Raw genomic sequence first — 26,298 nt, 5'->3', positions numbered from 1 at the left:
GCCCCCCGCTGCCCCAGGGTGTCCCGGGCACCCCAAAACCCACGGGCTGCCCCTCTCCTCCTGCCGCCTTCCCGGAGCAGCAGATGCTTCCCCCGGCTGCTGCTGGAGGAAGTGACGGGCCCTATTTTCATCCCCCAGGGATCTTCGGGGTAGGAATCCCCTGTCCCTGTGTAATCCTGCTAAAAATACCGTGCCTGTGTCCTCCTGTCCCGCCCGGTGGCTCTCCTGTCCCCCGAGTGTTGTTTTTGCCTCTCGGACTGCCCCGTGCTCTGGGTTTGATTTAATTTAAGCCGAGTTTAAAATTCCTGCGCTTTCCGAACGGGATGTGGGAAGGTGGGAGTCGGGATTGGTGGGATCCCTGCTGTTTGGGGCTGTCAGGTGTGTGGGGAGATGAGCTGGACACCAACTGCTCCTGGGCTGCCCCATTCCACGGGAGAGCTGGGAACGGCAGGAGCCTCCCTGCCCTGGGCTGGGATCCACCAGGCTCTGCCCCAGCTCCTGCCTAAATCCCGCTGTCCTGGGATGCAAAAATCCAAAATCCTGCTTGGGGCTGTGCCCGGGAACGGCTCTGGAGCAGAGGGCTCCGGGCTCCTCCCTCCTGCCCTCCGGCCTGGCCAGCTCGGACACTGCCCCCAGCCCTTCCCGGCCTCTCCTGCTCCTCAGGGACCTCCCGGGACAGCATCCAAGTGCTGGGGCTGCAGCATCTCCCTGCCAGTGGGATCCCCATCCTGCCAGGATTCTCGGTGTCACCTCCCTGCTGGCCAGGTGTGCCAGGAACTGGGAGGGTCCAGGTGGCTCTGGCAGGGCTGGGATGTGGCCACTGCTCCGTGTCCATCCTGGAGGTGCTGCCGGAGCAGCCCCAGGGCCTGCTTTGCTGCCTTGTTTTCATCCTCCAGTCCCGCTCCACAATTCCAAGCTGCCCAAATCCCAAACCTCGGCTTTGGACTCGCTCTGGGCTGTGAATCAGCGCTAAGCCAAGCCCAGCATGGGTCTGGAGGAGGGAGGAGAGGTGGAGGGGGCAGCAGGGTGGGAGCTGCTGCCCTGGACACCTCCCTGCAGCAGATCTGCCCGGAGGGAAGGGACGAGAGGAGAGAAGGGTCACCCACTGTGTGCCACATCACCCCGTGGTGGCTTCCCGGTGCTCCCAGGCTGGGAAGAACCCATTTCCTGGTGCCAAGTGGGATGGAGAAGGAGGGGACAAAACCTCGTGCTGGCATCCAGGACAATCCTCCCAACCTGGCAGCACTGGGGCTGTGCCACTGTCACCTCCAGGGACCAGGTGAGTCTGGGGAGAGAGGGACAGATGCAGAGCAAGGAGCAAGGCAGCCCAACTCCTCCCTGCCTGAGGGCTCCTGTGTAGAATCACGGAATTGTTGAGGTTGGAAAAGATCTTTAGGATTGTCAGGTCCAAATCCAGCACTACACCACGTCCCTAAGCACCACATCTACGTGTCTTTCAAAACCCTCTGGGTGTTGCACTCAGCAGGTGAAAGCCATATTCTCTGATTTTGGTGGCCAGACGATCACAAACAAAACCATTCTGGTGTTAAAAGTGCCGAGGCTGCTCGGGAGGTGGCAGAGGGGCTGCCCAGGGGATGCTGTGCCCCTGCAGAGGGTGAGGCCTGCAGGTGTTTGCTGCTGCAGGAGAGGCTGGCTTTGCTCCCCGTGCTCCTGCATTCCTGCACCGGCCGTGCTACCTTGTAAAGCACGAGAGAATAATGAGAGGAGCGGCGCTGATTTAGTGCAGGCGCCGCCAGAGAAATACCAAGGCCTTAGATGGAAACATTCCCCCTGACAGCTCGCCTGGAGGCTCCCTGCTTTTCCTTTGCTTCCACCCGCCCTGGAATTCCTGGGCTGCTGCACCCTGAGGCTCGGGGAAGCCCCGGCCGGGGGCGAGGGCAGATTCCTGACCCCCGGCACCGCCAGCTGCGCCGGTGGCTTTGGCACGTGGATGTGACGCTTTTGGAGGCCTGGACAGCACGAGCCGGGGCTGTCACAGCCCCTGGTGGCAGCAGGCTCAGAGCTGTGGGGTTTGGGGCTCAGGGCTGTGGGTTTAGGGGCTCAGGGGTGCAGATTTTGGGGCTCAGGGCAGCGGGATTTGGGGAGCCACGTCGTGGATCGCCGCATCCATGCCAAGGCCGTGCCCAGCGTTCCGCCTCCAGCCTCTTCCCTGCCCTTTGCAGGAGTTAATTGCTGCCTTGGGCACGCCAAAACCCAGCAGTTTTCCAACGTCAATTAGCAGGAGGCAAAACAGGAGCAAAATGGGAGCCAGGGCAGCTGGAATGAGCAGGGTGGTGGCGGCCGCGTGAGTGCCCTGCAGGGTGGCGGCAGGGACATTCATTTTGGGGAATGTCACCTCCTCCTGCCTTTCCCTTCTGCTTTCGCTGTGACCTTGGCCCTGCTGCCATCCCTCCTGTTGGTCCCACGGCGTGGCAGGAGGAAGGAGAGGAGGAGGACGGTGTGACGCAGCCAGGGATGGGACAGTGCTCTGGTGGCCTCCCCACCGTTGGTGTCACCCGTGTAGGGACGAGGATCTGCGGCCAAGGGGGTGACAGCTGGTTTGGGGACAGGCCCCCAGCCTTGTGCCCTGCACGTGGCAGCCCCGTGGCTGCGCCGCTGGCACCGGGAATTGTGCGCTTGGCACAGCCGCGTGGGAGGAAATACTACGGGGCTGTCACCGGGGGGTGACGGTGACATCGCCGCTGACGGTGACACCGCGGGGCCAGCGGCTCCCTGCCGACAGCGTGTGGCACCCTGAGCCTGCGGTAGCCGTGGCATGTCCCCTCCCTCGTCCCCAGCCCGATGTCGCGGATGGGGAGGTGCGGAGGAGCGGTGTGGGAGTCGGGAATTGTCACTCGCGGGGACCCGCGGGGATGCGGGACGGGGGGAGCCTGCCCTGCCCTGCCCTGCCCTGCCCTGCCCTGCCCTGCCCTGCCCGCCGGGGCTGGCGAGAGCAGCCTCAGGGGTCGGATCCCAGCAGGAATTCCCGGGCTGCAGCTCCAGCCCCGCGCCCTGGGCTCCGCCACTGCTCCGTGGCTGCTTTGTCACTCGCTTTGTCACTCGGCTGGTGACTCAGTTTCCCTGGCACAGCGTTGCTGCTGCTGCCGCGCTCCGTGAGGCCCCAGCGCTTCTTCCTGGGCGTTTTCCTGCTCCTTTTCCAGGGCTTTCCCCCCACGTTTATCCCCCCACATCGCAGGATGGAGCCTGCGGGCTCCTTCCCCCTCTGCCCCGCCAGGAGCGAGGGGGTCTGGCCGTCACCGGGGTGTCCCCCGTGCCAGCGTTTGGCTCTGGAGTGTCCCCAAGGTGTGGCGGGGGTGTCGCTGTCGGGTGCGGGGGGGCCCCCCCGGGCGGGGCAGTGTCGCTGTCCCCACCCCTGGCGGAGGAAGCGGATGCTGCGGCGGGAGGAGGGGACATCCCGCGGGTGCCACAGGTGGCTGTCCCCGGGTGCCACCGCTTCTGCTTTCGGCACCTGCAGCCTCCCGGGGCAGGGAGCGGGGCGAAGGGACACCGGCGTGACCGGGGGAAGGGGACAGGTCCTCCTGAGCTGGCACAAGGTCCCTGAGTGTCCCGGGGTCTGTCCGGGCTGTCGCAGCCTGCCTTGTCCCCTTCGCCTCTCCGTGGCACCAGGATGGAGGTGCCGCCACCGTGACCTTCTGCCACCCTGCCCCTCCTCCCCTGGAAGCTCTGCACCCCGAGGGTGACAATCCCGGCTGGGATGTCCCCTGACCCTCCGAGCCAGCCCCGAGCATGAGGTTTGTCCCTGTGCGCCGCCGCCCTGTCCCCTCCCCGCCGCAGGGGAGGTGACACCCCCGCGGTGTCCCCTGCGGGTGGCCTCGCCCGGCGCCGCAGGGGTTAAGGAGGGAAGGCTTCCCTTGCCAGGGGTGTTGCTGGGAACAGGCAGGAGCAGGAGCGGGAGCCGCTGCCATCTGCACATTGCGATTTGGTGAGTGTGCAGGGGAGGGGCCCCCAGGGCTGCCGGGCCCCCCCCCCGCTGCCCGCGGGGCTCCGCGGCGGCTCCGAAGTGGGGGGGACTGGGGAGCCCGTGAAATCCCCCCGGAGCCGCTGTCACCGCGGGCCGGGCGCCACGCGCTCCACGTGGCCCGGTGTCCTTGTCCTGGTGGGACAGGGACCCGCCCCAGCCCCGCTGTGCCCCCTCCCCCGGTGCCCTCGCTGTCCCCAAGGCTGGCGCCTGTTGGCGGTGCCCAGGTGCCGGTGCAGAGCGCTGGTCCCACATTCCCACTGGGAAAGTGTCTCCCCTGGCTCTGGGGGGCTGCAGGGGGGGGTCTCGTCCCCTCCCCAACCCCCCCCTCGGTGATGGCAGCACCGCACGGGTCTCTCCCGGTGATTCCTCCCTGGATTCAGCCGTTCCAGAGGATTTTCACCTCCCTGTGCCCCCCCAGCCCCGCTCCCACGTGGGCCCAGCTCCCAGGGGAGTGAGTGGGGTCTGTGCTGGGGTGGGAGGGCAGTGTGGCCTCTCCAGGGGCAGTTCCTGGCCTCTCCAGGGGCAGTTCCTGGCCTCTCCAGGGGCAGTTCCAGCCGGCAGGGCAGCAGAGGTGCTCCAAGGCCGTTTTTCTGCTTTAATTGGCTACTTTGGCTCGTGGAGTCCGTCTGTCCATCTGGAGAATGGCTCTGTCTGTGCAGCCTCTCTCATCCCACTGTGGATGCAGCTTCGGATGTCCACAGAGAAAAAAATCTGAAACCTGAGCCAAGGAAGGGTAATTTTGGCGGAGTTGATTTTTTTTTTTTTTTCCTTTTTATTATTTTTTTTCCCTTCCTCCCCACTTGGCAACATAAACAGCATCCCTGACAGCTTTACATTGAGTTTGCCATGGCAACCTCCAGCAGCCAAGTGTTCCCAACACCCCATTCCCAAAGTGGGAGAGGAGATGGACCCTGGTGGGTGCTGCTGAGAGGGGCAGAGTGTGGGGCTGGGATCCAGGTGCTTGGGGAAGGTGATGCCACCTTGATCCACCTGATCCGAGCTGGCATTTGTGGCTCTGGGCAGGGAATGTGGTGGCTGGTGATGCTTTTCCTTGGCCTGGTGGTGGGAGATGTCCCAGCTGGGGCATGGATTTCATCCTCCTTCGTGGGTCAATGGAAAAACCCCCTGAGCTTGGGCAGGGATTGCTCCATCTCTGATCATCCGTGGGAGCATGGAGCAGCTCCTGCTGTCCTTCTGGATCTGATTGATGTCCCGAGGCAGGAAGATCCCTGTCCTCACCCAGGGACCCAACCACGGCTGCTGCTGGCACATGCCAGGCTCCTGGTGCCACCAGCATGGCATCAGGGCCACCCACGGCGTGGCTGAAGTTGCCACTTGTGGCACCTCCAGCCGATTCATTTTTCCTCGTCGCTATTCGAGCGCTTTGCAGTCTCCGAGGTTAAATCCAGCAGGTCCTGGGGCTGGGGTGGGCACGGGCCACGCTCGGGCGGTGGCCCTGGCTGCGGGCACTGTCCCTGGCAGGACGGAGGTGCCGTGGCTGCCGTTTATTATTCCGGGCAGGTTCAGCTGCAGCACCGGCTCCGCCGCTCCTCGCCAGCTCCTCCTGCCTGGAGCCCGCACGCTCCTTCCTCCCCTCACACTCCTCTCCTTCCTCCCCTCACACTCCTCTCCTTCCTCCCCTCACACTCCTCTCCTTCCTCCCCTCACACTCCTCTCCTTCTTCCCCTCACACTCCTCTCCTTCCTCCCCTCACACTCCTCTCCTTCTTCCCCTCACACTCCTCTCCTTCCTCCCCTCACACTCCTCTCCTTCCTCCCCTCACACCCCGCCAGGCTCCGGGGTGGGTCCCCAGCTCCTGCCAGCTCAGGGATGGCATCTGGGAGGTGACACAGCTGGTGCCAGCACAGGGAACTCGGGTTCTCTCCCACCTGAGCTGTTTTCTTCCCTCAGGGAGAATTTGTTCCTCTCCAGGGCCTGGGGGCTCTGGGAATGGATTCCCAGAGTGAAGGGCAGAACCTTCAGGAGCTCCTCAGAGCCACGGCTCTGATCCGGGTGGATCCTTCCCAGCTCGGCCAGGGAGCCTGTGCTGGTGGGATGGGGCAGGGCTGGGAACGGGGCTGTGATCCCAAAAGGGCTGGGGGAGGATGCTCAGAGCAGACAGGAGCCATCCCACACCTCGGTCCCAGGCTGGGATTGCAGAGTGGGACACAGGGATGGTGCTGGGCCCCTCCTTTTCCCCCAGGACAGAGCAAATTCCAGGCTGGAATCTTGCAGTGGGACACAGGGATGGTGCTGATCGCTGCCCCCTGAGCTCTGTCAGGGGTAATTAAGGGCTAGGCCGTTACAGTATTAATTAACTGTCTCCCTCTTAACCTCTGAGCGCTCCTCAGACAGCGCCGGTTGCTATGAAAGAGGAGGAAATGAGCGTGGTGGGGTGGGGGAATTAGCGTTTTTTCTTTTAATCAGCAGGAGCCTGCTTAATTGGGCCTGCCACCTCCTGCTTCCCGCTGCTGGGAGCTGCTGCCTTGCAGGGATGGATGAGCTCAGCTCCACGAGGAGCCGTGGGATAACGGGGCTGGGGATGGGCAGGGATCCCTGCTGGATGGGGCAGCAGCAACGCTCTGGCCCGAGGAGCTTGGGTGTCCCAGGAGCTGCAGTGTCCCCATCCCTGTGCCCCATCCCCGTGTCCTTCCATTCCTGTGTTTGTCCCATCCTTGTGTCCCATCCCTGTGTCCTTCCATCCCTGTGTCCCCATCCCTGTGTCCCATCCCTGTGTCCCTATCCCTGTGTCCCCATCCCTCTTCTCCCCACTTCTGTGTCCCAGGAGCTGCAGTGCCCCATCCCTGTGCCCCATCCCTGTGTCCTTCCATCCCTGTGTTCATCCCATCCTTGTGTCCCATCCCTGTGTCCCCATCCCTGTGTTCTTCCCATCCCTGTGTCCCCATCCCTGTGTCCCCATCCCTCTTCACCCCATTTCTGTGTCCCATCCCTGTGTCCCATCCCAGTGTCCCCATCCTTGTTCCCCCATCCTGCCATGCTCCCCCCCTCCCTGCAGCTGGGGCACAGGTCCCTCCCGAGGTGGGGACATTCTGACTCTGTCACTGCTGTCCCCGAGGTTCAGTTGGTGCCTGTGGTGCCCTGATAACGCCGGGAGCTGCCCTGGGGGTGCTGCTGGCGGGATAAGGAGGGCCAGGCAGGGAGGGTTTGGTTCTTCGGGCTTGTGCTGCCCCAGAGATTGAAAAGTCCCTGTGGCTGGGGCTGGAATCGGGGCGGTTTGGGACAGGGCAGTTTGGGACAGCCCTGGGGCTGGAATTGGGCAATTTGGGACAGCCCTGGGGCTGGAATTGGGGCAATTTGGGACAGCCCTGTGCTGATTTGGTGCCTTTCTGTGGGGTTTGCGAGGGCTGGTGCATCCCGTGTGTTCTGGGATCAGCCGTGGACGTTGTCCCTCCTCCCTCCTGCCCTCCCCTGTCCCCCCCCAGCCTGCTCTGGGCCCCGTCTGGGGCGGATGCTGCCGGAGTGGCCGTTCCCCTGTTGTTCTTTATTTATTTTGCCCTCAGAAAGATTTAATTTTCTCTCCATGAGAGCCTCCCCTCGAAGCCTTTTTGCCTCTGGAGTGCCAGGAGCTTCCCTGGAGCTTGGGAACACAGCAAACCCTGGCTGACAAAAAGCCCTTTTCCCCTCTGGCCTGTGCTGTTCCCTCCATGTCCCTATTTGTCCCTAGAACTCTGAAATGCCAGCAGGAAATCCCAGCCCCCAAATCCCTGAGGAATGGGGGGAGCTGTGGGATGCTCGTGGTCCTTGCCTGGCTTGGTTGAAGTGTTTTTGGGGCTCCCCTGTCCTCGCTGGGGGGTTGTGACCTGGGTGGCAGCTCTTTAGGGACACTGAGAGTCACTCACTGCCCTCAGGGAGCCACCTTGGAACAGGTCATTAACGGAAAAGCCTCGATTTCCAACAAACTCCCAGGTTTTGGTGGCTTCTCTGCCACTTCCCTCTTCGCTTTCGTGGTTCCTGTGGCGTCTCCCAGCTGATGTAGAGCTCATGGGGTGCTGCAGCCCCTTTCCTATGGATATTGGGATGCTGGGATATCGGGGTATTGGGATTTTGGGACATTGGGATATTGGGATATCAGGAATTTGGGATATTGGGACATTGAGATATTGGTAATTTGGGATATTGGGGCTTTGGGATATTGGGATATTTGGATATTGGGATATCGGGATTTTGGGATATTGGGAAACTGGGATATTGGGACATTTGGATATTGGGACATTTGGATATTGCGATATTTGGACATTGTGATTTTGGGATATTAGGTTATCGGGATTTCAGGATATTTGGATATTGGGATATTTGGACATTGTGATTTTGGGATATTGGGTTATCCAGATTTTGGGATGTTTGGATATTGGGATATTTGGACATTGTGATTTTGGGATACTGGGTTATCAGGATTTTGGGATATTGGGATATTTGGACATTGTGATTTTGGGATACTGGGTTATCAGGATTTTGGGATATTGGGATCATTCCCTACCTGCTGGCAGGGCGTGGAGCGATGCTCCGGCCCCCACGTCCTGCCCAGGGGAGGAAGCAGCTGTTTCCCACCGCCGAGGGGTATTTTTAACCCAAAATCAACGGGAGGGTTTGTCTGGGCTGAAAGTGAAGAACCACCTGGGCTCCTTTCCTGCCCGGCCCCGCAGCTGCGGCTTTCCCCTGCTCCACACCCCGAGCTCAACTTCTCACCCAGGAATTTCTGCCCAAACCACGCTGACGCCGCATTCTCCCTGAAAATCCCCCCCTTGGGGTAGCGCCGCTCCCCTCTCCCACCCCATGGGGCGCCTCGCTCCTTCCCAAGCCCTCCTAACGCCGATATTTTTGTTTCCCACGGTTGTTTTCGCAGCTCCAGTTGCTGTGGTATCCAGGGAGCCCTCCTCCTCCTCCTCCTCCTCCTCCTCCTCCCGCTGCAGGAGCTGCACGCCGGGCGTTGCTAAGGTCGCCTCCGCGGTAACATGCACATCCTGTTTACACCTTCATCCCGACAACTTGGGCTCGGATAGAGCCGCCCGTTCCCCCCGGGAAGCCCCCAGGGAAGGGGCCGCACGGAGCATTCCCCCGCCGGAGCCGCCGGAGCCGCGAGCGAGGCCGCCCCAGGAGCGCCGCGCCGGTGGCACCGTCGCTGTGACAAGATGACGAACAACGTGGCCGACCACCACCCCGGGAACTCAGTGGCCGAGGGCAACCATGAGGGGGACTTTGGGTGCTCCTTGGTGGAGCTCAGGAACCTCATGGAGCTGAGGAGCGCCGAGGCCGTGGCCCGGCTCAACGACTCCTATGGCGGCGTCCAGAACGTCTGCAAGAGGTTGAAGACGTCGCCAGTCGAAGGTGAGTGGCCCTGCCGTGGGCTGGGGTTGTCACCTCTGGGGGTGTCACCTCCAGGATGGAGCCACATGTAGGTGACGTCCAAGGGTGGTGGCTCTGATGGTCTGGGGTTGTCACCTCTGGAATGGAGCCATGTGAAGGTGACACCCAAGGGTGGTGGCTCCCAAGGTCTGGGGGTGTCACCTCCAGGATGCAACCACATGGAGGTGACGTCCAAGGGTGGTGGCTGCCATGGTCTGAGGTTGTCACCTCTGGGGTTGTCACCTCCAGGACGGAGCCATGTGAAGGTGACACTTGAGGGTGGTGGCTCTCATGGTCTGGGGTTGTCACCTCTGGGGTTGTCACCTCCAGGATGGAGCCATGTGAAGGTGACATCCAAGGGTGGTGGCTGCCGTGGTCTGGGCTTGTCACCTCTGGAATGGAGCCATGTGAAGGTGACACCCAAGGGTGGTGGCTCCCAAGGTCTGGGGTTGTCACCTCCAGGACGGAGCCACATGGAGGTGACGTCCAAAGGTGGTGGCTCCCAAGGTCTGGGGTTGTCACCTCTGGGGGTGTCACCTCCAGGATGGAGCCATGTGAAGGTGACATCCAAGGGTGGTGACTCCCATGGTCTGGGCTTGTCACCTCTGGAATGGAGCCATGTGAAGGTGATGCTGGAGGGTGGTGGCTCCAGTGGCTGTCACGTGGGCTGGGGGTGTCACTTTTGGGTTGGAACCACGTGAATGTGACACTCGAAGATGGTGTCTCCAGTGGCTGTCATGTGGTCTGGGGTTGTCACCTCTGGGATTGTCAGAGATGTGGGATGGGGTGAGGAGCTCCTCCCCACACCCAGCTGCTGCTCCAGCTGTTCCCTGTTTAATAATTCATGGAGTTATGGGGTGGGATGGGAGGTATTAAAGGTTGGAGGGCGCTAGCGAGGTGGCCAGATGCCACCTGCAGCTGTTGGTGGCACTTTGAGTGGGGGACAGGGGCATTGCATCCCCAAAGGGGGTGGGGGATGCACCCAGGGATGGGGAGATGGGCCCAGGTCCCTCCTGGTCTGAGGATGCTCCAAGGAAAACCTGGGCAGCGCAGCTGGAGTGGTGGCAGTGACACCTGGGGTCACCTCTGGGAGGATCTCAGGGTGGCACCTCTGCCCTCTCTGGGGCTGGGCTGGCTTTTGGGGTCCCCTCATCAGCGAGGCTGGTGGCACTGGGGGCACCTTGGCACAGCAGTGGAGCCTTCCCTGGCACTGAGGGGGTGCAGGGGCAGAGAGCCCCTGATTCCAGCTCTGAGGGGTTTCCTGGAGCTGTGGGATGGGGACTGAGCCCTAAAGCTGTGGGAAGGGGGACTCAGCTGTGACAATCTGGGATAGGGACACAGCCCTGGAGCTGTGGGATGGGGAAACAGCCCTGGAGCTGTGGGATGGGGGCTCAGCCCTAAAGCTGTGGGATGGGGACTCAGCTGTGACAATCTGGGATAGGGACACAGCCCTGGAGCTGTGGGATGGGGACTCAGCCCTAAAGCTGTGGGATGGGGGACTCAACTGTGACAATCTGGGATAGGGACACAGCCCTGGAGCTGTGGGATGGGGGCTCAGTCCTGGAGCTGTGGGATGGGGGCTCAGCCCTGGAACTGTGGGATGGGGGCTCAGCCCTAAAGCTGTGGGAAGGGGGACTCAGCTGTGACAATCTGTGGGATATTTTTAGTGCTGCAAAGGGGGGATTTGCAGCTTTCCAGCTGCGAGCGGGACCGGGAAGGAGAGACAATATCGGGATGTCGTTAGAGAAGGGGGGGAAATCCCGGTGGAAATACAAAGCCCAGGTCACAAAACAATGTGCTCGGCCTTGCCAAAGTGGGATCATGCTGCTTTGGGGTGGGAGGAGAGGCAGGAGGAGAACCCAAAAGGCTCTTTTAGGGGCGGTGAAGGGTTCAGTCCCACCCCGATGCCCCTGGCACATCCCTCCCATGGAGCTGAGTTGTCCCAAACCCCGCTGAGCCCAGAGAGCAAAGGTTCTCTCCTCCAAATCCTCGGGGATTTTTGGGAAGAGCAAATTCCCAAGGGAACCTGTGGCACCTCTGTCTGACCCCACTGAGCAGGGTCAGCTCCGTGTCCCTGCTCCCAGATGTTTGTCCCCTGCTGATCACCCTGCTGGGGTGGCACGGGGCCTTGTCCTCCTGCGTGTCACCAGCAGGGCCAGCCCCGGGTGTCCTGCCAGCACCCCTGTCCCGCTGTAGGATCTGTGTTCTGGAGTGTTTTGATCCCACCTGGATCCGTGTGGCTCCTGACCCTCGGTGCCACCCTGTGCTGCAGGACTGGCTGTCCCCTCTCCAGCCTGGCACTGTCTTCGTGGGCAAACACTGGCCATGGTCCCCCAGAGCCTGAGGGGTCCCCGGTGTCAGTTTGGGGTCTGCTGGTTCTGGCAGCTCCAGCTCTGCCCCAGGAGGTGCCAGCAGACCCCAAACCCTGGGGGCTGCTCCCGAAGTGGCTTTGGGGTGGCGTGGGGTGCCACGAGCGGGTGGTGGCTCCTCTGAGTCACCCGTGTCCCCTGGGTGCCAGCACAGCCACCCTGACTCATCCAGGGCTGCCACCCCCGGCCCCATTCCTGAGGGGGGGCTCCTCGTGCCACCCCACAGCTGCCGTCCCCAGGCAGATCAGGGACTGGTGACAGCTCCCTGCTGTCACGTGTGGCCTCCACCCAAAATTTCTACCCCATTTCCCGTGCTAATCCTGACCCCAGAGTCTGCAGTGACCCCATGGGTGGCACCTGCCCAGGGCTGCTGCTCTTTGTCACATTCTAATCGGTCCCTCAGACCCTGCAGTGGCATTTGGGTGGCACGGGGCACTTTGTCACCCTCCCTGTGCCAGCACAGAGCCATTGAACCCCCCCACAATTCCCCGGGGAGGGTGGGGGACAACCCTGGGATCATTCCCATGGGTGGGATCTGCTTTGGGATCCCTGGCTGCCGTGTCCTGTGGGACCATCCCATGTCCCCGTGTGTCCCCACGTGTGTCCCCACGTGTGTCCCCGCGGCTCCGTGGCCGTGAGCTGCATTTTCCGCCCTCTGGTCGGGAATGGAGGCCGGGACATCCCAGGATCCTGCTCAGCCTCCTCGTCATGGCTGGGTGGGGACAGCCCGGCTGCTCCGCCAGCTGCCAGCTGTCCCCTCCCTGCAGCTGGGCTGGAGCCGCAGCGGGAGCGGGATGGGATCGACCCTGCTGCTTCCTCCTGCTTGAGGGACACGGGGCGGGCACGGAGGTGTCCCCAAAGTGACACAGGGCTGGCAAAGGGGTGTCCCCAAAGTGACACGGGGCTGGTAGGGAAGTGTCCCCAGGGTGACTCGGGGCTGGCAGGGAGGTGTCCCCTGGAATGACACGGAGCTGGCAGGGGGGTGTCCCCAAAGTGACACGGGGCTGGTAGGGACGTGTCCCCAGAGTGACACGGGGCTGGCAGGGAGGTGTCCCCTGGAATGACACGGAGCTGGCAGAGAGGTGTCCACAGGGTGACATGGGGCTGGCAGGAAGGGCATCCCCTGGAATGACACGGAGCTGGCACGGGGGTGTTCCACAGAATGACTCGGAGCTGTCCCCTGAGTGCCAGGCCCGGGTCCCCTGTCACTGCCAGGCTGCTCCAGGCACCAGCGGGATGTGCCCAGGGCCATTCCCGGAGCATCCCGGGACCTGGCAGCGGCCCTGGGGACATCTTAAGGTGGAGAAGGACGGGGGGGGGGTCCCTTAAGGAGGTGCTGGGCAGGGGGGGCTGCTCTGTCCGGGGACACAGCCGTGTCACACTGCCACTGTCACCATCACTGCCATCATTGTGTCCTGGTACCCCCCTCAGCACTTGTGGCTGTGTCACACTCCCACTGTCACCATCACTGCCTCATGTCCTGGTACCCCCTCAGCACTTGTGGCTTTATGGGGGTGCCACTGTCACCCACTGCTGCCTGGTGGGACCCCACGAGCATTTATGGCTTTAATAGGGGTGGCCGTGTCACATTGCCACTGTCACCATCACTGCCATCATTGTGTCCTGGTACCCCCTCAGCACTTGTGGCTGTGTCACACTGCCACTGTCACCATCACTGCCTCATGTCCTGGTACCCCCTCAGCACTTGTGGCTGTGTCACATTGCCACTGTCACCCACTGCTCCCTCCTGGGACCCGCCTCAACATTTATGGCTTTATTAGGGGTGGCCGTGTCACTTTGCCACTGTCACCCATCGCTCCATCCTGAAAGCCCGTCAGCATTTATGGCTTTCTTAGGGATGGCCACCTTGCCACTGCCACCTTGCCCTGGCAGGGCTCAGGCTCCCTTTCATTCCCCGTTTTTCCCCTTTTCCCCCATCCTCGCTCCCAGCTCCATGTCCTGCTCTCTTCCTGTCTCACCCTTTTCCAGCAGCACCAGCCCAAATCCCAGCTCGGCTCCGGTGTCCCCGGGAATCGGGGACGCTCCCGCAGCGCCCGGGGCTGGCACAGACAGGGCTCAGGTGGCCACGGGCGCCAGAATTGCCTGGAATTGCCCAGAATTGCCCAGAATTGCCCAGATTTGCCCTGAATTGCCCGGAATTGCCCAGAATTGCCCGGAATTGCCCAGATTTGCCCGGAATTGCCCAGAATTGCCCAGATTTGCCCAGAATTGCCCAGATTTGCCCTGAATTGCCCAGAATTGCCCAGAATTGCCCGGAATTGCCCAGAATTGCCCAGAATTGCCCAGATTTGCCCAGATTTGCCTGGAATTGCCCAGAATTGCCCAGATTTGCCCAGAATTGCCCAGAACTGCCCAGAATTGCCCAGAATTGCCCAGATTTGCCCTGAATTGCCCAGATTTGCCCAGAATTGCCCGGAATTGCCCAGAATTGCCCAGATTTGCCCAGAATTGCCCAGATTTGCCCAGATTTACGGCTCGTTTGATGTAAACAAGGCCACCGGTGCCAGCTGGCAGCACCTGGGCACTCGCCAGGCTGCAGTCTGATATATTATTTGTTTGTTTGTCTATATTTTGCTTTATTTAGTTATTTATTTGTTCATAATTGGGTTTATTTATAGTTTGATTGATTTGTTTATATTTTTATATATTTCTATTTTATCTTCTAATGTATTATTTAATTAATTCCTTTATGCTTTATTTATGTATGTTTTGTTTATTTGCTTATACTTTATATTTTATATTGTGTATATTATTTATGTTTTTATTTGTTTATACTTTATTCATATACTTTATTTAGTTTCATTTAATTTATTTGTTTATACTTTATTTATATTTAAATTTTTGTTTTGTGTATTTATTTATACTTTATATTTTAATGTTATTTAGTTTATTTGTTTATATTTATATTTTTAAATTTTATATAGTTTATTTATTTATACTTTATTTATAGTTTGATTTTATTTAGATAATTTATCTGTTTATATACTTTATTTATTTATATTTTAATTTATTTGTTTATACTTTATTTATTTATTTATTTATTTATTTATTTGCAACTCACGTTCTCCGGGACGGTTGGGGAGCTGCTCCAGGATGAATTCCACAGGGACAAGAGTGGGATTTCCCCTCATCCCTGTTTTCCCCACCCCTCCAGGCCTGTCCGGGAACCCCACGGACCTGGAGAAGCGGCGTCAGGTCTTCGGCCAGAACTTCATCCCCCCGAAAAAGGCCAAGACGTTCCTGCAGCTGGTGTGGGAGGCCCTGCAGGACGTGACGCTGATCATCCTGGAGATCGCGGCCATCATCTCCCTGGGGCTCTCCTTCTACCACCCCCCGGGAGGGGACAACGAGCGTGAGTCCTTGGGATGGGCACTGGGAGCAGGGAATTGGGATGGGCACTGGGAGCAGGGAATTGGGATGGGCACTGTGGGAGCAGGGGTTTGGGATGGGCACTGTGGGAACAGGGAATTGGGATGGGCACTGGGAGCAGGGAATTGGGATGGGCACTGTGGGAGCAGGGAATTGGGATGGGCACTGTGGGAGCAGGGGTTTGGGATGGGCACTGTGGGAACAGGGGTTTGGGATGGGCACTGTGGGGTCTGCCCATTCCCTGTGGGAACAGGGGTTTGGGATGGGCACTGTGGGAGCAGGGAATTGGGATGGGCACTGTGGGAACAGGGGTTTGGGATGGGCACGGTGGGGTCTGCTCTGTTCCCTGTGGGGATATCCTGGGATCTGCTCCGTTCCCTGTGGGAACAGGGGTCTGGGATAGGCACTGTGGGAGCAGGGATTTGGGATGGGGACTGTGGGATCTGCCCCATTCCCTGTGGGAGCAGGGGTTTGGGATGGGCACTCCAGGATGTGCCCTGTTCCCTGTGGGAGCAGGGGTTTGGGATGGGCACTGTGGGATCTGCCCATTCCCTGTGAGAGCAGGGGTTTGGGATGGGCACTGTGGGGTCTGCCCCGTTCCCTGTGGGGATATCCTGGGATCTGCCCCATTCCCTGTGAGAGCAGGGGTTTGGGATGGGGGCATTGGGTGGTGGCATCTCCCCATCTTTGGAGTCGTTGTGGGAGGAGCAATTATCCAATGGGGAATTCTCTCCAGGCAATGTGTGGGTTTTTCCCATTGGGTTTATCCCAATGGGAATTCTCTTGTGTGGGGTTATCCAGAGGGGATTCTCTCGGGCAGTGTTTGGGGTTATCCCACGGGATTTCTCTCAGGCAGTGTTTGGGGTTATCCTGGGCCGTGTTTGGGATTATCCAAATGGAATTCTCTCGGGCAGTGTATGGGGTTATCCCGGGCAGTGTTTGGGGTTATCCCATGGGAATTCTCTCGGGCAGTGTTTGGGGTTATCCAGAGGAAATTCTCTCCCGCAGTGTTTGGCGTTAACCAAAGGGAATTCTCTTGGGCAGTGTTTGGGGTTATCCTGGGCAGTGTTTGGGGTTATCCAGAGGGAATTCTCTCAGGCAGTTTGTGGGGTTATCCCGCGAGAATTCTCTCGGGCAGTGTTTGGGGTTATCCCACAGGAATTCTCTCGGGCAGTGTATGGGGTTATCTCGGGCAGTGTTTGGGGTTATCCCACGGGAATTCTCTTGGGCAGTGTGTGGGGTTATCCCGGGCAGTGTTTGGGGTTATCCCACAGGAATTCTCTCTGGCAGTGTTTGGCATTATCCCACGGGAATTCTCTTGGGCAGTGTGTGGGGTTATCCCAGGCAGTGTTTGGGGTTATCCCATGGGATTTCTCTCGGGCAGTGTTTGGGGTTATCCCAGGCAGTGTTTGGGGTTATCCCATGGAAGTTCTCTCGGGCAGTGTTTGGGGTTATCCCGGGCAGTGTATGGGGTTATCCCGGGCAGTGTTTGGGGTTATCCCACGGGATTTCTCTCGGGCAGTGTGTGGGGTTATCCCGGGCAGTGTGTGGGGTTATCCCGGGCAGTGTTTGGGGTTATCCCACGGGAATTCTCTCGGGCAGTGTGCGGGCAGTCCTCGGGCGGCGTGGAGGACGAGGGCGAGTCGCAGGCGGGCTGGATCGAGGGCGCTGCCATCCTGTTCTCCGTCATCATCGTGGTGCTGGTGACGGCCTTCAACGACTGGAGCAAGGAGAAGCAGTTCCGGGGCCTCCAGAGCCGCATCGAGCAGGAGCAGAAGTTCACGGTGATCCGCAAGGGCCAGGTGATCCAGATCCCCGTGGCCGAGATCGTGGTGGGGGACATCGCCCAGATCAAGTACGGTGAGTGGGGCTGGAGCCCTCCTTCCCCCGGGAGCCTCCTCCCTGCTTCTCCATCGGAAATCAGGGAAGAAATGATGATGTCTGCTCCAGATCAGAAGGCTGAAGGATAGCTTTATTAAAACTATATTCATTTTTATATATATATATATATAATTTATATAATATAAATTATATATATTATATATATTAAATATTATATATATTATATATAATTATATATATAAATATATATATATAAAACTATATTAATTAGAACTATATACTATATTCATTAAAACTATATACATTAATATACTATTTATATACTACATAAATATACTACTAAAACTCTATTATATAAATAGAATATACTATTAAATATACTATTTAATATACTGTTAATTATTACATTAACATACTATTTACATTAATATACTATTTACTATACTTTATTAAAACTATACTGTATTACATTAATACACTATTTAAAGAGATGCTATACTGTTCTACATACTTACTCCTTGCTTACTTAACATAACTAATTAACTACAAACTCGTGACTCTGCTGAGAGCCCGAGACAGAGCAGCTGTGGCTGCCTCTGCATCCCTGGCAGTGTCCCAGGCCAGGCTGGAGCAGCCTGGGATCATGGAAGTTGTCCCTGCCCATGCAATGGGATGGGATTTAAGGTCCCTTCGACCCAAAGCAGTCTGGAATTCCCTAAATCCAGGATCTGCTCCCTAATCCTGCCCAAAATATTTCCAAGTATTTCCGATTGGTCATTGAACCCAAACAATCCTCACCAGAATCCAACCCAGCAATCGCTTCAGGTGAACAATCTCCACACCACATTCCACATGGGGAAAACAAAGGAGCAGAGACAAAGATTGTTTTCTCTTCTTCTCCCTGTGCTTCTCCTGAGAGACAGAATTGTGTCTCTCTGTCCAGAGGATGGGAATGTCACACTTCTCCAGCCCTTCTTCCTGGGGACAAACAGCAGCTCCTCCCGTGGAGGTGATGGAGCTCCACTCGCCTTCTCTTTTTGCCCTGGAGCTTTAAGGAGCTGCTGGATCAGAATTCATTTATTTTATCAGTTTGTATTAGTTTATTTTCCCAACCTTGTCCCTGTTGAGGATATTTCCTTATCCAGGAGATGCTGAGGAATATTTCCATGGCCAGGAGATGCTGGGGAGTGTTTCCTTGGCCAGATGTTAGGGAGTGTTTCCTTATCCAGGAGGTTGTGGGGAACATTTCCTCATCCAGGAGAAGTTGCTGGATATTTCCTTACCCAGGAGATGCTGGGGAATATTCTGTTATCCAGGAGATGCTGGGGAATGTTTCCTTACCCAGAAGTAGTTGGGGAATATTTCCTTGGCCTGGAGCTACTGGTGGATGTTCCCTTATCCAGGAGCTGCAGCCCTTGGGATCAATCAGGCCCTGCTCCTCGTTTCCCAGGGGGAATATTCCTCCCATTCAGGAAGGAGATTGATCCAGCACCGTGTTTGTTCTCCCAAGGGCCTAATTCCATACTTGGCAGGTGGATACGGTGGATTTTAGATGCATCAGGAGCTCTGGGAAGGATTCATTAAAACCAGATGGGGAAGCACCGAGCAAAATCCTCCCCAGGACTCTCCAGCAAGGATTTGGGAGCTCTTGGATTTCATTTGATTGCACCTGTCCCTTACAAACCCCACCTGCTGCTTCTCCTCCCTCTAGGGCTGCTCTGAGCCTGAGTTTTGGATCCTTTTGGAGCATTCCTGTGGGATAGAGCAGGCAGAGCCCAGGCTGGGCTGATCCCTGGTTTTCCTCCTCTCCCAGGTGATCTGCTGCCAGCGGACGGGATCCTGATCCAGGGCAATGACCTGAAGATAGACGAGAGCTCGCTGACCGGGGAGTCAGACCAGGTGAAGAAATCCATGGATAAAGACCCCATGCTGCTGTCAGGTGAGGGTTCAGGGCTGGGATGAGTTTGGGCTGGGATCAGGGTGGGTCCTGCTCTCAGGGAGGTGTCCAAGGCCAGGCTGGATGGGGCTTGGAGCAATCTGGGATAGGGGAAGTTGTCCCTGCCCGTGGCAGGGGGTGGAACAGGAGGGGGTTGAGCCAAACCAGTCTGGGATTCTGTGGGATGGGAATTGGGGGTCTCACCTGTGTGCCCATGGCATTCCTGCCCTGCCAGGTACCCACGTGATGGAGGGCTCGGGCAGGATGGTGGTGACTGCCGTGGGCATCAACTCCCAGACAGGGATCATCTTCACCCTCTTGGGAGCAGGAGAAGGCGACGAGGAGAAGAAAGTGAAGAAAGGTAAGAAAATGCCCTGAACCTGCCTTTTCCCTCCTTTTCCCTTTCCTGGGAAACATCCACAGGCTCCTCCCACATCAGGGTCAGCTCCCCGGGCCCAGACAGGAACAGGGAGAGGTTGGGGGTCCCTCCCTGTCCCCTCCACCTGGTCCAGGTGCTCCCAGACCTCTTTGGGACCCTTCTCCATCCTGGAGCTGGGGGTGGGGGGGGGGTCAAGGATCCCCTGGTGGGCAACTCCCCCGTGGTGCTCCTTGCCCACCCCATGGTGGTGGGAAGGTGAGTCCTGGGTGCCCACAGGGTGTTTGTAGCCCATCCAAACCCTGCAGGACTTGGCTGAGGATCTCCTGAGCATTCCCTGAGCTCCCTGGGGGAAAGGAGGGGATGGCAGGAGGCAGAGGAGGGGTGGGACAGCAGCCAGGCCGAGGTGTTCCCATCGTGCTGGGACTCGAGCGCTTTCCTGTCTCAGCTTTCACCTCCAGCTGCTTTATTCCCTGCTGGGGAAGCTCCCCGTGTCCCTGATGCCCTGCTCAGCAGGTTTGGCCTCACCGGGATTGGGCGCTGGCACTGCCAGCTGCTCCGGCATCCCCGTGCCAGGGAGCCCTTCCCGGGAGGAGATGCCAGGCAGGAGAGGCTCCCGGGCTGTGCTGGCTGCCAGCTCCCAGCTGGATCTTGCCTTTTCCAGCTCCCAGCTGGATCCTGCCTTTCCCAGCTCCCAGCTGGATCCTGCCTTTCCCAGCTCCCAGCTGGATCCTGCCTTCCCCAGCTCCCATCTCCCAGCTGGATCCTGCCTTCCCCAGCTCTGGGTGTGGATCCTGCCTTCCCCAGCTCCCAGCTGGATCCTGCCTTCCCCAGCTTTGGGTGTGGATCCTGCCTTCCCCAGCTCCCAGCTGGATCCTGCCTTCCCCAGCTTTGGGTGTGGATCCTGCCTTCCCCAGCTCCCAGCTGGATCCTGCCTTTCCCAGCTCTGCAGCTGGATCCTGCCTTTTCCCAGCTCCCATCTCCCAGCTGGATCCTGCCTTTCCCAGTTCCCAGCTGGATCCTGCCTTCCCCAGCTCTGCAGCTGGATCCTGCCTTTTCCCAGCTCCCATCTCCCAGCTGGATCCTGCCTTTCCCAGCTCCCAGCTCCCAGCTGGATCCTGCCTTCCCCAGCTCTGCAGCTGGATCCTGCCTTCCCCAGCTCCCAGCTGGATCCTGCCTTTCCCAGCTCCCAGCTGGATCCTGCCTTCCCCAGCTCCCATCTCCCAGCTGGATCCTGCCTTCCCCAGCTCTGGGTGTGGATCCTGCCTTCCCCAGCTCCCAGCTGGATCCTGCCTTCCCCAGCTCTGGGTGTGGATCCTGCCTTCCCCAGCTCCCAGCTGGATCCTGCCTTTCCCAGCTCTGCAGCTGGATCCTGCCTTTCCCAGTTCCCAGCTGGATCCTGCCTTTCCCAGCTCCCAGCTGGATCCTGCCTTCCCCAGCTCCCATCTCCCAGCTGGATCCTGCCTTCCCCAGCTCTGGGTGTGGATCCTGCCTTCCCCAGCTCCCATCTCCCAGCTGGATCCTGCCTTCCCCAGCTCTGGGTGTGGATCCTGCTTTTCCCAGCTCTGCAGCTGGATCCTGCCTTTTCCCAGCTCCAGGATCGCCGGGATTTGGGAGCTTTGGAGCTCCTGGGTTCGGCTGCCACCGTGGAGGTGGCAGGACAAGGTGCCCTGGGAGTGGCACTGGGAATGGCACTGGGAGTGGCACTGTCCTGGGAGCCACCCAGTGCTTGGAGCTTTCCCAGCCTTCAAGCTCAATGGATTTGGGAGCAGAGCAGGCCAGGGGATGCCACCAGTTTGTCCCCACCGGAGCTCTGGGGTGACATAAAGCCCTTGTCACCTGAGGCTGGTTGAGGTGCAGCAGCCCTGGGCACCCCCATGTGCCACCTGGATGGATTTTGGGGGGTCAGACCTCCCTGCTCTGGGTCTGGTGCTGCCCATGGTGGGGGACAAGTCTGCACTTCCCATCTGGATCTGATGGCAGCGGGAGGGAGGGACCTGGAGCTGCAGGAGGGTTTCTTCTCCTGACAATCTGCTCCGTGGAGCTCCGTGGTTTCTCCTCCTGAAAATCTGAGGCACCTCCAGGCACCCTCGAGGCACTGCTGGGGTTTGGGGGTGATTTACAGGTGGGGAAAATCAGAATCCTTGGCAATGGGGTGCCCAGGGAGCTCTGGAGCCTCGAGCTGCGTGGACCAAGGCGTGGTGTCCAGAGGGTGACCACTGGAGTGGCCCCTCGGAGCATCCCAGCTGGATGGGGAATGCGGCTCCGTGTGCTCAGCCCTCCCCCCTTTCTCTCTTTGAACAGGTAAAAAAAGCGGAGCCCCCGAAAACCGCAACAAAGGTAACGCCAGCTCTCCATCCTTTGAACCAGCACCACACTAACTACCGAGCATTCCTCCTTCCTTCCTCCTTCTTCCTTCCTTCCTTCTCCTCATCAGTCTGTGCTCTTTGCTGCTCCGGCGGGACTCTCGCCTCGTTTCTCCAGGACAGGGTGCAAGGGTCCCGTGGCACGGCGTCGTGGTGTCCCCAAAACCCCAGCACGGGCTGCTGGTGCCTTGTTGGGACTGCCCAGGAATGAAGGGAATAAAAAGCAGTTTTATTTATTGAAGGGCTTTCAGGTACATTCAGGGCAGACAAAGCCACCCCAGGGGCTACACCCAAAGATGGACCACGGGTCACAGGTTTCACAATTTTATAATTTGGGCCATTTGCATATTGGGGGTTAATCCTCCAATTACAGCTTCAGGTAATGAAGTCGTTGACCGCAAGTTTGCTCCCCCCAGCTCACTTTTGTCTCCATCTCTCAGGGCCTGAGGCAGTGAGGTGTCCTTGACTGCCAGGCCTGGAGAGGAATTGTTGTGTCAAAATGGGAAAGCAGCAGCTCACACTGTGTGTGGAGTTTGGAGTGACACACCAAAGAACTGCAGGATTATAAATGTATGGAAAAGATAAAAGCTGAAATGCTAAGGCATCACTGGGATGAACCTTCCCTTGTCCCTGCATGGGGAAAAGCCATTTTTCAGGGAGGACAGGGCTCTTCCAGCAGGACTTCTGGCAGAGCATCCCTTTCTTGGGATAACTCCATGAGTCCCAGCAGGGATTTGGTGGTTTAAAGCTGTCCCTGCACGGGGTTGGTGTTCAGGGTGGAGCTGGAGGTGCCCTCCTGGCACTCCTGGGATGAGATCTCCCCCAGGGCGTGGCCCACGGGACGCTTGCACCCTGTCCTGCCATGGCCTCGACTCCGTGAGCGTCTCCTCGCCAGTGTTTCTCACCCTGTTCTTTGCAGGCTGTGGAGGAAGCCCCATTTCTGCACCTCTCTCTCCACCCCTCTCTCTCTCTCTCTGTTTCTCCCTCTCTCAGCAGTTTGAGTTGCCCTCCTTGCCGTCAGGTGTGTCCGGGTGCTTTGTTGTGTCCGTGTCAGGTCTCTTGTCACCGTGGAGGTTCCTCTCTGGAGCTGCTCCGGGGTGGCCTCCAGCCCAGGAGGGGACAGGTCCCGGGATGTTCTGCTGCTCCTCCAGCTCCAGCAGCTCAGGAGGAGCCTCTGCTGGGCTGCCCATCCCTCTCCAAAGCATCCAGGCTTGGGTTTCCCCTGGGCAGCCTTCCAGCTGGATTAGCCCAGTTTTAGGAACGGGAAGCCGGGCTCTCTCGGGTCCCAGAGGCGTGGTGGATGGCTCCAGGCTGGGATTGGAGGATTCCTGGCTCCCTGCTCTTCAGTCTCCATCCCAATCTCTAACCCTCCCCTCCATCTCACCCCCTCAGTCGCTTCCCTGGCGAGCGGTTCCCGCTGGGCTGCCCACAGGGCACTGCAGAGGTGGCACCGGGGGAACTGGGGGCACTCATCGAGGGACTGGGGGCACTGGAGCATCTCTGGGCTCATCCCAAAGCGCTCCCAGTCCTCCGCAGGCTTAGAGGTCGGAAGAGACCCCAAAATCTGGCCTAGAGGGTCTCTTGCAGAGTCACCTCTGGGGATCCCTTATCCGTGGGCAGGGGGTAGATGACAGAAAACCACCCCGGAGAGAGGTGGCAGGGCCCTGGACACGGAGCTTCCATGTGCTCGGACGCGTGTGTGGTCGGGAGTGGTTCTTGTCCTGGATTTCTCTCTCTCTCTCTCTCTGCCACCACCATCCTCCTCAGTGGTGTCCTCCAGGCTGGCCTGGGTCTCTCCTGTTCACACGTGGTGTCTTGTTTTGCCCCCCGGGCTGTAGCTAAAACTCAGGATGGTGTGGCCTTAGAGATCCAGCCCCTGAAGAGCCAGGAGGGGGTGGAGAACGAGGAGAAGGAGAAGAAGAAGGTGAAGGTGCCCAAGAAGGAGAAGTCGGTGCTGCAGGGGAAGCTCACGCGCCTGGCGGTGCAGATCGGGAAGGCAGGTGAGTGACAGTGACACTGACAGTGACAGTGACCCCAGAGCTGCTGGGTTAGGGCTGTCCCTGTCCCCAGCGACCCCAGAGCTGGTGGGGAAGGGCTGTCCCTGTCCCCAGCGACCCCAGAGCTGGTGAGGAAGGGCTGTGCTTGTCCTCAGTGTCCCCAGAGCTGGTGGGGAAGGGCTGTCCCTGTCCTGTGTCCCTTCACCTCATCCTTGTCCCCATCCCCAGTGTCCCCAGAGCTGGTGAGGAGGGGCTGTCCCTGTCCCCAGTGACCCCAGCGTTGGTGGGGAAGGGCTGTGCTTGTCCTCAGTGTCCCCAGAGCTGGTGGGGAAGGGCTGTCCCTGTCCCCTGTGTCCCCAGAGCTGGTGGGGAAGGGCTGTCCCTGTCCCCTGTGTCCCCTCACCTCGTCCTCGTCCCCAGGGCTGATCATGTCGGCCATCACCGTCATCATCTTGGTGCTCTACTTCGTCATCGACACCTTCGGGGTGCAGAAGCGGCCCTGGCTGGCCGAGTGCACCCCCATCTACATCCAGTACTTCGTCAAGTTCTTCATCATCGGCGTCACCGTGCTGGTGGTGGCCGTGCCCGAGGGGCTCCCGCTGGCCGTCACCATCTCGCTGGCCTACTCCGTCAAGGTGAGGCCTGGGGCTGAGGAGGGAGACGGGGGTGACTGGGGTGAGGTCAGCCCTGACCTTCTGGGTGCTTGCAGAAAATGATGAAGGACAACAACCTGGTGAGGCACCTGGACGCGTGCGAGACCATGGGCAACGCCACGGCCATCTGCTCGGACAAGACGGGCACGCTGACCATGAACCGCATGACCGTGGTGCAGGCCTACGTGGGGGACACCCACTACCGCCAGATCCCCGACCCCGAGGCCATCCTGCCCAAAATCCTGGACCTCATCGTCCACGGCGTGGCCATCAACTCTGCCTACACCTCCAAAATCCTGGTGAGCTGCAGCACCAGAGCTTGGTGGTGTCCTGATGCCTTGAGAGGGTGCCTAGAACAGAGGCTGGACAGAGTTAAAGGAATAAAGTAGGGATTTATTAAAATATTGTGACAGTGACCCCAGAGCTGCTGGGGAAGGGCTGTCCCTGTCCCCGATGTCCCCTCACCTTGTCCCCTTCCTACCTGCCCAAGGTGAATCTTCAAGGATACACCTTGGGCAGTAAAACTGGGTGAATCTTCAAGGATACACCTTGGGCAGTACAAGAACCTGACCATGGCTCCACCCAAGATGGACTCAGAGTCACGAGTTTTGACACTTTTATAAGTTCTGGTCCATTTCCATGTTGGGGTTCATTGTCCAATTCCAGCTCCGGGTGATGCAGTCCCATCCTCCCAGGTTGCTCTGCTCCATTCCCTGCTGTTTGCACTTTTTGGGGCTGAAGCTGCAGCGGTGTCCTTGGCTGTGGGGCTGGAAAAGGATTGTTGTGTGTGCCTGAGCTGCGAGGAGAACTTGTGCAGTTCAGAGTTATTTATTAATGCAGCGCAGAGTCTGGAAAATATGAAAGCTAAAACTTAAGGCATCACTCCATCCATCATTCCATCCTATTGTAAATGCAGGTGAACCCAGTGGGAGGAAGTGCTGATGTCTGACTCCAGTTCAGGAGGCTGAATGATTTCTTTATTATAACTCTACTGTAATACATTAATATACTATTCAAAGGAGATACTAAAACTACAATGTTCTAACTACCATCTCTAACTAACTACAACTCGTGGCCCTCTCTGAGAGCCCAGCCACAGGTGGGTTGGATTGGCCACCAGGCTCAAACAATCCTCACCAGACTCCAACCAAGCAATCACCCCAGGGAAACAATTCTCCAAACACATTCCACGTGGGAAAAACAAGGAGCAGAAATAGAAATGGTTTTCGCTTTCTTTCCTCTGTGCTCCTCTATGAAAAATCCTGAGAGAGAAAGAAATGTTCTTGCCTTCTTGCCACGCCATCCTGCTCCATGCCCGGGTTGGCATCGCTTCTCCATCCTTTTTGCAGCCACCGGAGAAGGAGGGAGGGCTGCCCCGCCAGGTGGGCAACAAGACCGAGTGTGCCCTGCTGGGCTTCGTGCTGGACCTGAAGCAGGACTACCAGGCCGTGCGCAACGAGGTGCCCGAGGAGAAGCTCTACAAGGTCTACACCTTCAACTCCGTGCGCAAGTCCATGAGCACCGTGCTGAGGAACAGCGGCGGCGGCTTCCGCATGTACAGCAAGGGCGCCTCCGAGATCATCCTGCGCAAGTAAATCCTGCTGGATTTACCAGCCCGGGGGGATCGATGGGGTCTGGCTGCCCCACGGGCCAAGGGGGGATGGGGGGTGGGTGTTGGGAGGTGCCCGGTGGGGTTTGGGTGGGTTTGGGGAAGCTGGAGGGAAAGGGGGATGTCCAGACGGGGTGCCAGGAATGGTTTTTGGGTGGGTTTGGGAAAGATGGAGGGGGCCGTGAGAAAGGGAATGTGCCCCTTTTTGTAGATGGGGTGCCAGGAATATGCCGAGTGGTTTTTGGGTGGGTTTGGGAAAGTTGGAGGGGGCTCTGAGAAAGGGATAGTCCCTTTTTGTAGATGGGGTGTCAGGAATGTGTCAAGTGGTTTTTGGGTGGGTTTGGGAAAGTTGGAGGGACTTGTGGAATGGGAATGTACCCCTTTTGGAAATTGGGTGACAGGAATGTGCCGAGT

The 26,298-nt window shown here is 58.5% G+C and overlaps 1 protein-coding gene across 6 annotated transcripts in view; it reads left to right on the top strand.

Annotated features, from left to right (window-relative positions):
- Positions 1-9,078: 9,078 nt before the first annotated feature.
- The window catches only part of ATP2B4 (ATPase plasma membrane Ca2+ transporting 4), a 33,995-nt gene continuing 16,775 nt past the window's right edge, over positions 9,079-26,298 (top strand). For 4 of the 6 annotated variants that reach the window (XM_053998150.1, XM_053998154.1, XM_053998156.1 and 1 more), the window contains exons 1-10: positions 9,079-9,328; positions 14,891-15,088; positions 16,708-16,965; positions 18,761-18,886; positions 19,119-19,244; positions 21,564-21,599; positions 23,464-23,625; positions 24,043-24,257; positions 24,332-24,574; positions 25,625-25,866. In XM_053998150.1, the coding sequence (XP_053854125.1) occupies positions 9,133-9,328; positions 14,891-15,088; positions 16,708-16,965; positions 18,761-18,886; positions 19,119-19,244; positions 21,564-21,599; positions 23,464-23,625; positions 24,043-24,257; positions 24,332-24,574; positions 25,625-25,866 (1,802 nt within the window). In that variant the 5' untranslated portion in view covers positions 9,079-9,132. The remainder of the gene's footprint in view (positions 9,329-14,890; positions 15,089-16,707; positions 16,966-18,760; positions 18,887-19,118; positions 19,245-21,563; positions 21,600-23,463; positions 23,626-24,042; positions 24,258-24,331; positions 24,575-25,624; positions 25,867-26,298) is intronic. The other 2 variants (XM_053998151.1, XM_053998153.1) reach the window with 1 other exon arrangement.

The sequence above is a fragment of the Vidua macroura genome, chromosome 24 (assembly GCF_024509145.1).
Source record: "Vidua macroura isolate BioBank_ID:100142 chromosome 24, ASM2450914v1, whole genome shotgun sequence".
In the NCBI taxonomy this organism is placed as follows: domain Eukaryota; kingdom Metazoa; phylum Chordata; class Aves; order Passeriformes; family Viduidae; genus Vidua; species Vidua macroura.
Note: the sequence above shows the minus strand (reverse complement) of the source record. Positions and strands in the feature narration are given on the sequence as shown.